The sequence below is a fragment of the Xenopus laevis genome, chromosome 8L (genome assembly GCF_017654675.1).
Source record: "Xenopus laevis strain J_2021 chromosome 8L, Xenopus_laevis_v10.1, whole genome shotgun sequence".
NCBI classification, from domain to species: domain Eukaryota; kingdom Metazoa; phylum Chordata; class Amphibia; order Anura; family Pipidae; genus Xenopus; species Xenopus laevis.
Window position 1 is genome coordinate 77786021 of NC_054385.1, and position 12450 is coordinate 77798470.

At 39.1% G+C, this 12450-nt stretch overlaps 1 protein-coding gene across 4 annotated transcripts in view; it reads right to left on the bottom strand.

The window, feature by feature from the left end:
• Window positions 1–215: 215 nt before the first annotated feature.
• The window catches only part of ttc7b.L (tetratricopeptide repeat domain 7B L homeolog), a 65890-nt gene continuing 53655 nt past the window's right edge, over window positions 216–12450 (bottom strand). For all 4 annotated transcript variants that reach the window (XM_041571842.1, XM_041571843.1, XM_041571844.1 and 1 more), the window contains 2 exon segments: window positions 7740–7942; window positions 216–1794 (listed from right to left, as the gene is read on the bottom strand). In XM_041571842.1, coding sequence (XP_041427776.1) covers window positions 1573–1794; window positions 7740–7942 — 425 coding nt within the window. In that variant the 3' untranslated portion in view covers window positions 216–1572.

Consider the following 12450-nt stretch of genomic DNA (forward strand, 5'->3'; position numbering starts at 1 on the left):
TTCTAAATGCACCAGACCAGCAATGCAGGGAAATGCCTGATTATTACATAACTTCCTTCCAGTCTCATTGTTACCAGCTTGGCTTTTCACATTTTTCTTCTCTGCCCAAAAACAGATGGGTTAAAGCAATGTGAGCTTTTTGCACTCATCCTGCGGCATTATACAAGCAGCACACACTGGCTATGGGCACCACATTCAGATGAAAGGGCCGTGGGTCACTTAGAAAACTTTTTATTGACATCAGCATAGGTACATTAGATTCATTTAATCACAAGAGATGTCAGAACATCAATCCATTTGTACATATTGTCTTGATAAATAAACTCTGAATTCACATTAAAAAAAACGTAAATACAACAAATATTTCCTTACGGTCTTGTAACAGGCATACAGTTCTCAAAATATAAATGTCTCTTCCTGCCAACAATTTGCCACTGGACAGCTACGGACAGGACCATGACGTTCAGCAGTGATAGAAAAATACAGCATATTCACATTTGTGGGCCAGAAGTAACAGCATATCTAGGCCTTGCATCTGGGGATGTCAGCTATGTGTTATTATACAGACTGCCAATGACATACAGTGACTAAATCAAATAGAATAATAAATATGCTATGTCCACAGCCATGTGCATAGGGCAAGCTGTAACAGGATGATGAGCAGCAGCCACAAGGTAGAAACTGGAAAGATCTCCCACACCTTGACTGGCTGCTATTGATCTGCAGTTACAGTTCAGCTTATGTAGTCCATTGAAACAGGAATCTCAGACTCATTTCAGGATATTGGATTTGCATATCTGCTTATATTCTATAAAAGACATGGCCAAATGATGGACAATGACACTGTGTATTATTTCAGTTGTTGCCTTATTTTGGCACTAGCGAGGATATGGCTACAAGACAATTACAATGAACAGCACATCTGTATTAGGAGGTGTGAAAGGCCTTAGAGCTCTCTCCTCCATCTCCATGTAGACAGCTTGTAACAAACTCCATTCTAACATGACATTGGCACTTTATTAGGCCTCCTCCTTCAGTCCCAAGTCCAATTGGAGCGCTACCCCATACTACTTAAAATCAACAGTATTAATGTATCTGCCCTAAAAGCAGTTCTCCTAGCTAATTAACCATTAGTCATGTCATTCTATGCTATTGCTCTTCATCTAAAACCATATGTGCTATAAGCATGCAGGAGCTAGCTGAATGCAGAGTTGCCAGACACACTGTACAGTTTGGATCACATTGTAACAGTGACAGGAGTTCAGAAGTTGTTGTCACCCAAAGTGCAAAACACAAAAGTTAGGAGCTGCATTTATTTCTCTCCTGCACGTGATTGATGTGCACTTTGTAATGAAGTGCATGCTCCTGTGGGACTACATAGTAAGTGGAACCACTATATTGTATAGCTACTTTGTTCTTATTAGCTGAACACCTAACATTAGGAATGAGGGAATCAAATGCACACTGAATCTCACCTGACTGTGGATAAACTGCTAAGTGTTTGGGCTGTGCTGTCCCATTGCTAAACATGCACCATTAGCCACAACTGGGTTTAAATGCCCTGCTAAACTCTTACAGAACTCTGGGTATGATGGTGAAGGGTATCACTGGGCTGCTGGCCTCCAGTTCCAGAGCAGTCAGGAAGCACTCAGTAGCCGCATCATCATTGCCCTGAGCCTGCAGCACCTCCCCCAGACTGTTCCACACCTCATGGGCTGTTGAGTTCACCTGCACAGCATCTCGTAAGATCTTCTCCGCCAAGCTGTACCGTCCCAAGTGGTGAAGAATCAGACTCTGAGAAAGAAAACAAATCGAGCAATGAGACCATGTTGTTTTATAACATAATAGAATACGAATAGATGCACGTCCAGTAGCTCAGACACTTGACATTTGCAGTTTGTGCTCTGGGAAAAGCAAATAAAGCATTCTGTCTGGGAAAAGGGTATTAACAAACAACAATATGTTTAAAGGGGAAGTGTCACATGAAATATCCAAAGCTCAGTTATAATACTTTTTTATAAATGGTTTGCTTCGTCAGTCTGTTTTTTCTACTGCTAATTCATGCCAGAATCTGTTTGTGACTGACAGCACGAGTGCTAGTCGCGGCTGCAGAAGAAAAAAAATATATACGAGGAGCTTACAATTATAAAAATATAAAAATCTTCTATAGTTTAAAAGAATTTATAATATTCCCCTTTTAAGACAGGTCAAAGGTAAGTAGTCTGATACAACTTTAAGGCTTGAGGTTAATTAGAATAATATGTCTAGTATTAGCCCCACCTACAGAATAAAAGGACAATGGCAAATGAAACCATGCAATCTACATCAGATGAAGCAATGCACTTTGGGTTTAAGGCTTTGGAACCTAGAGAAACAATTTTATAGGTGAGTTTTTTATAGTTTTTAACATACTAATAAACGGTCATTTGCTATTCCCTCTGCAAAAGTACGTGGCAAGTGAGCAAGCCCCATTTGGGTTCATGCACAGATCACTTTTGCACAGGGGAATGGCTGAATTGTGTATCACAAATAACATAGTGTTGGGGGTGCAGCTCAGCTCTGTCCTTAGCGCTTACCATAGGACATAGGGTGCCAGTGTGCCTTCTGCCCCTCATGAATAAAAAGTAAAGTAATGGCTGTGCTGAGCACTGAATTCATTTCAGTAGTCAAGTAAACATTGCAGGAGAGATGGACTTAACAAGGCAAATTAGTAAGGCTTACAGACAATACGACCCATTTATAAACACTGGGCCAGTTTGCACCTGGGCAGTAACCCATGGCAACCAATCAAATGTTTGCTTTCACTGTTCAACTGGCTAAAACAATCCAGCCAATGATTGGTCCTGCATGAACACATTAGCATAACAGCAATTCAAGAGGAAAATTACCCTTTAAAGGAATTGCTCAGTGGCAAAATAAAAACTGGGTAAATAGGCTGTGCAAAATAAAAATGTTTTCAATATAGTTAGCCAAAAATGTAATGTATAAAGGCTGGAGTGAGCAGATGTCTAGCATAACGGAACACAACTTTTCAGCTCTCTAACTCCGAGTTAGTCAGCGACTTTAAGGGGGGCCAGATGGGACATAACTGTTCAGTGAGTTTGCAATTGATCCTTAGCATGCAGCTCAGATTCAAAAACAAACGTTTGACTCTTATGCCCCCCCCTCAAGTCACTGACTAGTAACCAGAGAGCTACAAAGCAGGAAGTAGTGTTCTGGCTATTATGTTTACATCCAGTCACTCCAGCCTTTATATATTAAATTTTTTAACAGCTATATTGAAAACATTTTTTTTTTTGCACAGCCTATGTATTTACACAATTTGTATCAATGTAAAGACACAGGGAAGTGTATATGTGTGTCCGCAGGGGGAAGTCATTATTATATTAACATTTCTATAAAATGAGGGTTTGGCTGCTGTGTGCATGAGTACAGAAGGAGCAAGTGGTAACAATATGTAGACAAGCAAAATGCTTATGCTAGGTTGCCTCACATTTCATATTTTTCACCTAGCAAATAACATCCTTGATCTGTACATGCAAGAAGACGGGCAGTGTTCTTATATTTCAGCAATATAGGGCAAAGGCTACAGCTGCTTTACTGAATCCCTTGTACCTACTGTAAGTGACAATAAGTAAGGCGAGGGAAGGTAAGAGCAGTCTCCCATCACAGAGGATAATAAAGAGTAAATACAGCTGGGCACTCATTGTTATATTGAAGTCATGCAGGCTGACTACGTAGAATAATTCATCCCTATTCCTGTGCTATTGTAAGGTCAACTATTCAACACCTACACACAAACTATGTGCAACCTCCCACTCTGTAGGGACAGTAATGATCTATTTAAGGCAGAACAGTAGAGCACAGTGTGACAGGATCATGCACAATGGGATTCTAACTACAAGCATTCATTCAGCTCATTTCCATCTGCACTAACCCAACATTACCCACCTAAATTTCTCAATCATTTCAAATATACTATCTTTTCAGGGGTTCCCAGGCTGTGAGACGGGTTCCCTAGAGAGTCCAAAGCAGTCTACATACAAATACTTCTATTAAGTTGAATTATAATTCAATATAATATAATGTATTTGAGTAGTTTGCCATTCCTGTGCTTCTGGGATATATTGCCTTTGCACTTTACTAAGAACAATTGGAACACCTTAAAGAACCTTGCAGTAATCTAGACAGCTCCAGTCTACGTGACATGGTATAAAATGAGCACAAGGTAGTGTCCTGCATTGGGGCACGTACCCACAGAATACCTTAAAAGTGGTTTAGGATTTCATTGGAAAACCTTTATGTTCTCTTAGACATTGAGCAAAAGACTCTGCAATTTCCCCCATTGGGTACTCAGGTGCATCCAAATATTGGAATTTGGATAAAATTGGCCCTGGCATATGGATTGTGTTAGTGCAAAAAGGCTGTAAGCTCCAATGGACATAAGCACAGCTTTAGAGAACTATAATCACTCCTAATACAATGTCTCTACTAACTTTCTGAATAGTAAGCATTGCCTCTGGAGTGAGGGAAAGAGCTTAGCATGGCTGTGAATCCTTCGATACATATATAAATGTCAAATGTTTTAAAATGTTTTAAATTCATTAAAACATGTTTTCATTGCGGTTTCTGTTGAAGGCATATATTGGCCTCTATGATAAATTTGTTTGAATCATTTTCATCCCCCCTTTTTTTAATTAAAGATAAGTTCTTCCTATATATCTTCACTTCCTTATCTGTCTGCACAAGAGTGCATTGTATACAGCAGGACACAGTCAAAGTAAATAGAGCGAATAGAGCGACACTTATGGGGACAGGTATTCCTGTCGAAATGTGTGGGGGACACCTGTTCTGGAACGATTTTATGGTAAGGAAATCATGTTCCATTGCCCTGTTTAGCTAACAAAATCTTATCTTACCATGCCCACCTATATTATAATGAGTTAAATTAGAAAAGGAGGGCTATGGGTGGTGATACAAACATTGTGTTTAGAGAGACAGCTGCTTAGGTTAAAATGGGAAGTCCAGCCATTTAATACATTATATGAGAAAAGGAATATGAGATGACCTCTTAATATACACAGAAGAAATAAAATGTACATTGGTCTTTTAAAAATACACAAAGAGTTTTTGTGTTTTTATACAGTATAGATAGTGAGGGAGACAACACTATAAACATATTGCAGTGCTCTGTCTAATTGAGCCAGTATGACCCAGCATTTACAAAGCAGGCCAGTTGTTACCTAGGGCAGTAGAGCTCCGATTAAAGCTTTTTTCCTTCTTGGCTAGCTCTTATCTGCACTCAAGGATGAATTACGCAGAAAAGTACTTTACAAAGCAATGTAGTCCCCATAGATAAAGATGCTTAAGGCACTGGTACATAATAACTGGGTATCATTATGATAAATGACAAATACTGAAACAAATAAAAATGGCACTGTGTTCAAAAAAAGAATCTCTTGGTAAAGTTACCCACAGAGGCCACGGTTTTGCTGGTGTCTTTGGATCGGTATCAGACTGGCCTGCCTGGGCTCTGGAAAAAACCCGGAGGGCCCCTATGTAACCCAGTGGGAGCCCAGGACCCTGTGATGATAGCAGCTGGCCTACACTGTGCCTGCATGTAGATTATAGGCAGGCGGCTCCCCAAGCACGTGCACTTCTATAGATGCGGATGCATTAAAGTGTCTGTATGATGTATTTGCTAATAAGTGTTTAGAAGCAATATGTTTAATGTAATAAAAATATTAATTTTAATTAATATTAATTTGTTTGCGCTATTTCGTACCGGGGGGGCCCTTGAGATGAGGTTTCCTGATGGAACCAGGAACCTCAGTCCGACACTGCTTTGGATCAATGTTGTGACTCAAGCATAAGGGAAATGGCAGGATAGTTGATTAATATAGTCCAGCTGCCAACTGTAAAAAGTGTTGAGAGCCACTATACACACACTGAAAATGTTATCGGTACATGTATGGCCAACTTAAAGCTATCAACACAGTCACTAATTTCTCTCCCTCCCACTACTGACCCAACCTCATCATTTTTTCAGTGATTCTCTGAATCTTTTCTTTTAAAGTGATTGGTACATTCCCATATATACTATATGACACACTTCGGTTAATATCTGACATATTCTGAATGAAGAAACAAAGAACTAAGCAGAAGCATATACTGATCCCTTAAGACAAGAAAGACAAAACTGAGAGTGAGTACTGAAATGTGTGAGCAGGACAAAGGCCATATAGATTAATACAACAGAAAAGCCTCTGCCTCATGCTGCACCTAGTAGAATGCAACTTTATCTTTGTTTTTATCTTTGCACTTAGTAGCACATGTGAAACAATGTCGGCTTGCCTCATAACTCCTCTCAAACGAAGTCCTTCAGAGAGGAATGTCCCAAGAAACTGCATGCACTAGCTACTGAGCTGATGAGTAACTCTTGAAGCACTTCTCTTCATCTGCTGCACTGAAACAAACTTAGCGTGATAGCATGTCACTTCATCGTGTAATTGGTTAGTAAGACACAATGACCTCTCTCAGACATTTGTTCCTATCATGTGGAAGCGGATTATAATTCATTCCAAAACACAAGGGAATTGTTTGGATCACTTCTCATTGTGGACATTAGGAATCTCTGCAAGTAACAATAAGCAGAATTGTATTTGTAGTATACAGTAGCACCTGTGCAACTTTTCAGACTGTGGTTTATGTGGGTGGTTAAGTTCTAGATGCAGGCTAATATGGCAATAGGCATCAGTGACAAATGTGAGCCAGAGAATTAGGATTTGTACAGTAAATGTGGTCTGTTTAGGTCAAAATAAGCAATTGTTTAAGACTGCAAGAGCAAAAATAACCCCAAACAGTACTTTAACCCAGGAAAATGGGTTTGGCCTGTAATATAAGCTGATGATACAAGGCTGATTATTAAATTCTGATGCTAATTGCACTGGTTTCTGTGCTACCATGTAGTAATTATCTGTATTAATTACTAATCAGACATTTATAGTCTATGTGAACTGTATATTTTGAGTGGTTCCCTAAGCTCAGTAAGTGACAGCAGCACAGAGCATGTGCAGTGAATCAGCAGAAAAAAAGATGGAGAGCTACTGGGACATCTTTGGATGCTCAGATCTTTAATGCTAAAATGCTGTGGCTGCCTTGGGCTGGTTCAGAAACCCAAAATATAATGAACAACATGTCTAGCCTACTTTGTTAGTTAGACTTTAGTTCTCCTTTAAAAGCCCCTAACATTAAGTTGACTCCAGAAAACCATATATTTTTTTTTATGTACATGTGAATAATAAATATAGGGTAAAAAATATCTTTAATCTCCAAATTACCAAACTGAAAATCAAAGCTCAACTTAAAACAGCTGAAAGTCATTTTAAAGCTTGCAATTAAAAGAATTGTATTTCCCATATGTCCTTTGGTACAAACACAATAAATAATAATGCCAGGGGTTCTATAAGTCTCAATGAAACCCAAGAATAACAAAAAAGAGTGCAAATAGTCCTCAAATTGTGCATGTGCACTAATAATGTGCAATATCCCCCCAAATATGTTAGTATAAAAGAATATAACCTAAGGTGGTGATGGGGAACAGGAAGCAGAGGCAACAGCATGTATCGGAATCAAGCACTATATACAAACTCATATTTAACATGTATACAGAAAGTCATTCTACTGGACAATAACTGCAGTATGTTTTACTCAGCAAATAAGTGCTGTGTGTGACTTACCAATCTCTGCATGCTCTTTACATGAGTAGGACTAATCGATAATGCTTCTTCATACCAACGTTTGGCTTCATCAATATTTCCTCGTAACTCGGCCACTTGACCTCTCATATAGAGTACATTGTGGGACATGGGGAAAAGATTAGCTGCTTCCTGGACACAAGCTGTGGCCTCTGCAGGTTTTCCTATTCCGATGTATACTTCAGCTGTGGGGAAGTGCAGAAAAAGTCATTAGTACTAAAAACAAAGTGTGCTATTGTACAGTGAGCTTTAGGGGCAGGTTGACAACAACATCATTAGTAGAAAGCTACAAGGTTAAAGGGTTTTGCCACTTAACCGTTTTTTAATCCACCACCCAGTAGAAATTTATTTTTAGTAAAACAGAAGTCAGTTGTTTTTTTTTTTTCTTCTTTTGAGCCCGTTGTCATTTCCAAATGTGACACTACAAAGGGACAAGAACTCGGAGATTAATCCTGCAGAACATACTCCATGTGGCTAATTAACAATGCTGCAGGTGGGCTACTGTCTTTCTTTAATCAATTTGGCTTACATAGATTATTTCTCACAGTTTGCCATAGGGAAACATCAGGTCTCTAGTGACTTCTACTGTCATTATACAAAAAATCCTATACAAATGAACCGAGAGTGGTAAAATTTCCATCTGGCACACTGGGGAACACACTCTAGTTTCACTCATTGATAAATATAGCCTAATATCTCTAAGAGGTTTAGTATTATCATGGGGCAATATGACTCAAGGTACAGAAAGATGTATAGCTGGATAGTACAAGAGATTGTCCCAACAAAATCAGGTTCTCTCATTGCAATAAATCTGAGAAGTCACCTCCCACACAGGGGCAAATACTTAAAACACAAGGCCTTTGAGATTAGATTTATTGCCAAATCTTATATATTGAAATGGATGGTAAGAAAGCCTCTTCATCAAGACATTTAAACATTAATAGAACAGTACAATAAAATTCTAGGAGAAAGATATGTGACTGCTAAGTGATTGTCATGGATAATTATTTTTATAGCTGCCTATAGGGGCATTCTGTTGGGGGCAGCCAACAATGTTTTTCCTTTCCTACAGTAGTGTGTATAATGAGTTGCTGGTATGTTACAGTATGATCTGCTATACAGTGGCAGGATTCAACATAACATCAGATAGTTAAACTTGCTTGCATTTTCTGTCATCAGCACTTTTTCACACTATAGTGGTGAATACAACTTCACATGAAACATGTAAAGTTAGAATACCCCCTGAAACATCAATGTTCATAGCTGTCTACCATAGCAGACCATTGAGAAAGTGCCAATGACCAAGTTTTCACAACAGACCACACTTTCAATGTTACTAACATTTGAAAAGTGAGAATTTGTTCCTGCCATCAAGCTGCCCAGCTTTAGAAACACTAGGAAACGATTGTAAGGTCTTGTGATCAAGGCAACCCAATAATGTCATTTGGCATGATATTGAAAATCAAAGGACCTAAATGATGATTATAAGTGTTACTCTGTCTGGCAAGTTCCTGAGTAAGCAAAATTATCCAATTCTTCAGTTTATTCACTTGAATATTCACTTGTTTCTGACTATTCTATCACAGTTTGCCCTGACGGATGTCTAAACTTTGAATAAAGTATGATGTAGAGAGTGATATTCTGAGACAATATAAATAAAAATGAAGGCCAAGCCCTTGTAATTAGCAACATAAGGCAACTATGTAGCGTGGCCTATACGGACCCCCTTTATAGCACCACCAAATGTGCACTGAATTATATTTAGTAATTGGTAAATCCGCTTCCTTGTAATGCCAGCTTTGGACTATCCTTAATTTTATTTCAACAAAATTAAAAGGATTTTAAAACAACCCTAGACTCATTTTAATTGACTAAATGAATACAGACAAGAAGACGGCAGTAGGAGCATTTTGTGGATCTTTGGTGTGAGAACACAGGCCAAGTGACATTTTAAGACGAAACTTTTCTCTTGTAATGTGAGAAATCTGGATTTCACCCAGTGTTAGGTAGCACAATAGCTAAGCAAAGCATCACAAGGCTTTGCTTTACATGGAAAGCATCCTAATTGAATGAAACTTAGAAGGATGAAATGTCCTGCACAATTCCGTGGACTGTTTAGTTTGTGCATTTGAGCCTTTCTGGAAATAGAATGATTGTGTCATTCTGAATGATGATTGAAGCCATTCTAATTGGTACCTCAATAAAATATTTAATCTACTGATTTTTCCTCAAAATATAGCCTTTTGTCATTTTTAAGGAGCAGAGACAAGATTTATAGGCACAGAGAAAGCTATTGCAAATGTTGTAATTCACTGAAAAATAACCCATAGATTTAAAATTTGACTGATATGACTAGGGCAATTTAATCGAGTTATTTGTGGGCAAATATGCTACTAGGATCAAATGTTGGGATGACATTTCCAGATGCTGGGTCCAGAAAAAAGGCTCATCCGCAGTAAGTATTGCACGTGAGTGGTCCAAAATTCAACCATAAAGCCCTGCCTGTTCCATGTATGTGTTTTGTCTGCCCTGCCTGTTTCATGTACCCAACTTGCCTAATATTGTCTTACAGTCTACATTGTTTACCTAGCCTCTACAAGATGAAGCATGCCTCAGAGAGAGCAGATACAGGGCTCAGACTTCAACAAGCAAATAGGCAGCATCTCTAATTCACAACCACAGAATAAACCATGCATGTAGCTGTATACTTGAATATACATACAGGTGGTGAGTCTCTATAATGATAATACAGTTCATTTGTGTTGTGAGTGATTTTGGTTTCAAGTAAAAGACATAGCATTAATATTGCATATTAACTAAAACATCCCAAATAATGGAAGCAGCTAAACATTCACCATTAGAACACTGTGAGGCTTTTAAGTGTGGCATGACAGGAACAAGGATTTATCATCTAGACTACATTTGCGCGCTATAAATACAGCAATGCTGTTATCATAGAGCTAAGGAGAGACATTGTTCAGTCTTTAAAGGACCTAATCCACTCCTTGTGATCACTTGTCAGATGTTGATCCCTTATTTGTAGATAATTAAGCACAGACAGCATCACAGATCAGTTCTAATTCTCCTGCCAGCACCTTAAGCTTCCTCAGTTATCTGAGTGTTATCAGACCATGAGGTTACATCAGGCCTTTAAAAATGCATGCTAGCTAACTTCTGTACGAAGGCATTGCTGCTTGATTTCACAACTAATACCTGCCATTCTGAGTTAAGGTGGCCAAACACTATAGGATCCGCTCATTTGGCAAGGTCGACAAACAAGCGGATCTTGACCCGATATGACCCGATGGCTGGGCGAATGATCGGACTACGATACTACGAATGGGCTCCGAAGGGTCGCAGGACCGCATCAACTAGCCGATGTGGTCCTGGATCGTACGAAAACTCAAACTTGACCGATCGATATCTGGCTGATTTTTGGCCTGATATCGTTCGGTTGGACCCGTCGGGAGCCGCAACACATGGGCAGATAAGCTGCCGAATCGGTCTAATGGACCGATATCGGCAGCTTTAATCTGCCTGTGTATGGCCACCTTTAGATGCACCCTTAGAGAGCTAGCACAGGGGCAGATTCGGGGAGATTTAGTCGCTTGGCGACTAATCGTCTCTTCTGTGGGCGACAATCTCCCCGAACTGACTTCCCCCTGCTATAATGAGAAAACGTCAGCGCCAATGCACTCGCGGCTCTTCGATTTCCGAAGTTGCCTCACGAGGAAATTTTGGGCGACTTCGGAAATCGAACGCCGCAAGTGCATTGGCGTTTTCTTATTATAGCAGGGGGAAGGCAGTTCAGGGAGATTGTCACCCCGCAGAAGAGGTGATTATTCGCCAGGCAACTAAATCTCCCCGAATCTGCCCGTGTGCTGGCTCCCTTAAACCCAGACTGAATAATTACAGGACTTTGAGATTTCAAAATCTTTCATGTCAGTGCAGTAGTAGGGCCTTAATATGTTTCCCCCAACCCCAAAAAGAACCTTCCCTTTTCTGCCATCTGATAGCATAGCTTTTTATTTAAAAATGTCTTGTGTGTGTCTAAAACGAAGTCCACATTCTACAGTGGGTGTTTCATCAACATATTACTATAATTATGTATGTTCTGTCCTCTACATGTATGGGATTATTCTCAGAGTAACCTATACCAATCCCCCACTAATAATAATCTATTCTTCTGCTTGTCTCAAAATTAAACTACCTTCACAATGCATCACATCACATTTCAGGACATGAAATCACCTCAAAAGCAAAACACACTCATTCTCTCACTCTTATGTTGCATTTGAATTATACCATTTGTAATAAACAAACTTACACTTTCACTTATAAAACCCATTCAAACATAGTTCTAAAATGCCTTTAAATATGAGTTAAAATATTTGTTTCTTGTGAATGTGTATTTACACTGCATTCTTTAGAGTCTTCCAATAGAAGGGTGTATATATCAAAAAATTCTATACAAATACTGACTGATACAGGAGGTTAAAGAGGACCCTGCTCTTTAGACCTTACATAAAAAGCAAACAAAAAAGCTAAATGTGTATTTAAAAATTTAACCATGCATTTACATTGCAAGCACACTCCATATCAACAAATTTCCATGCTTCTTTCATGAACGTTAAGTTGTCTGGGGATGTAACCTCAAAGCCTGGCTGGTTCCCTTCTTAGACAAAACAAACAA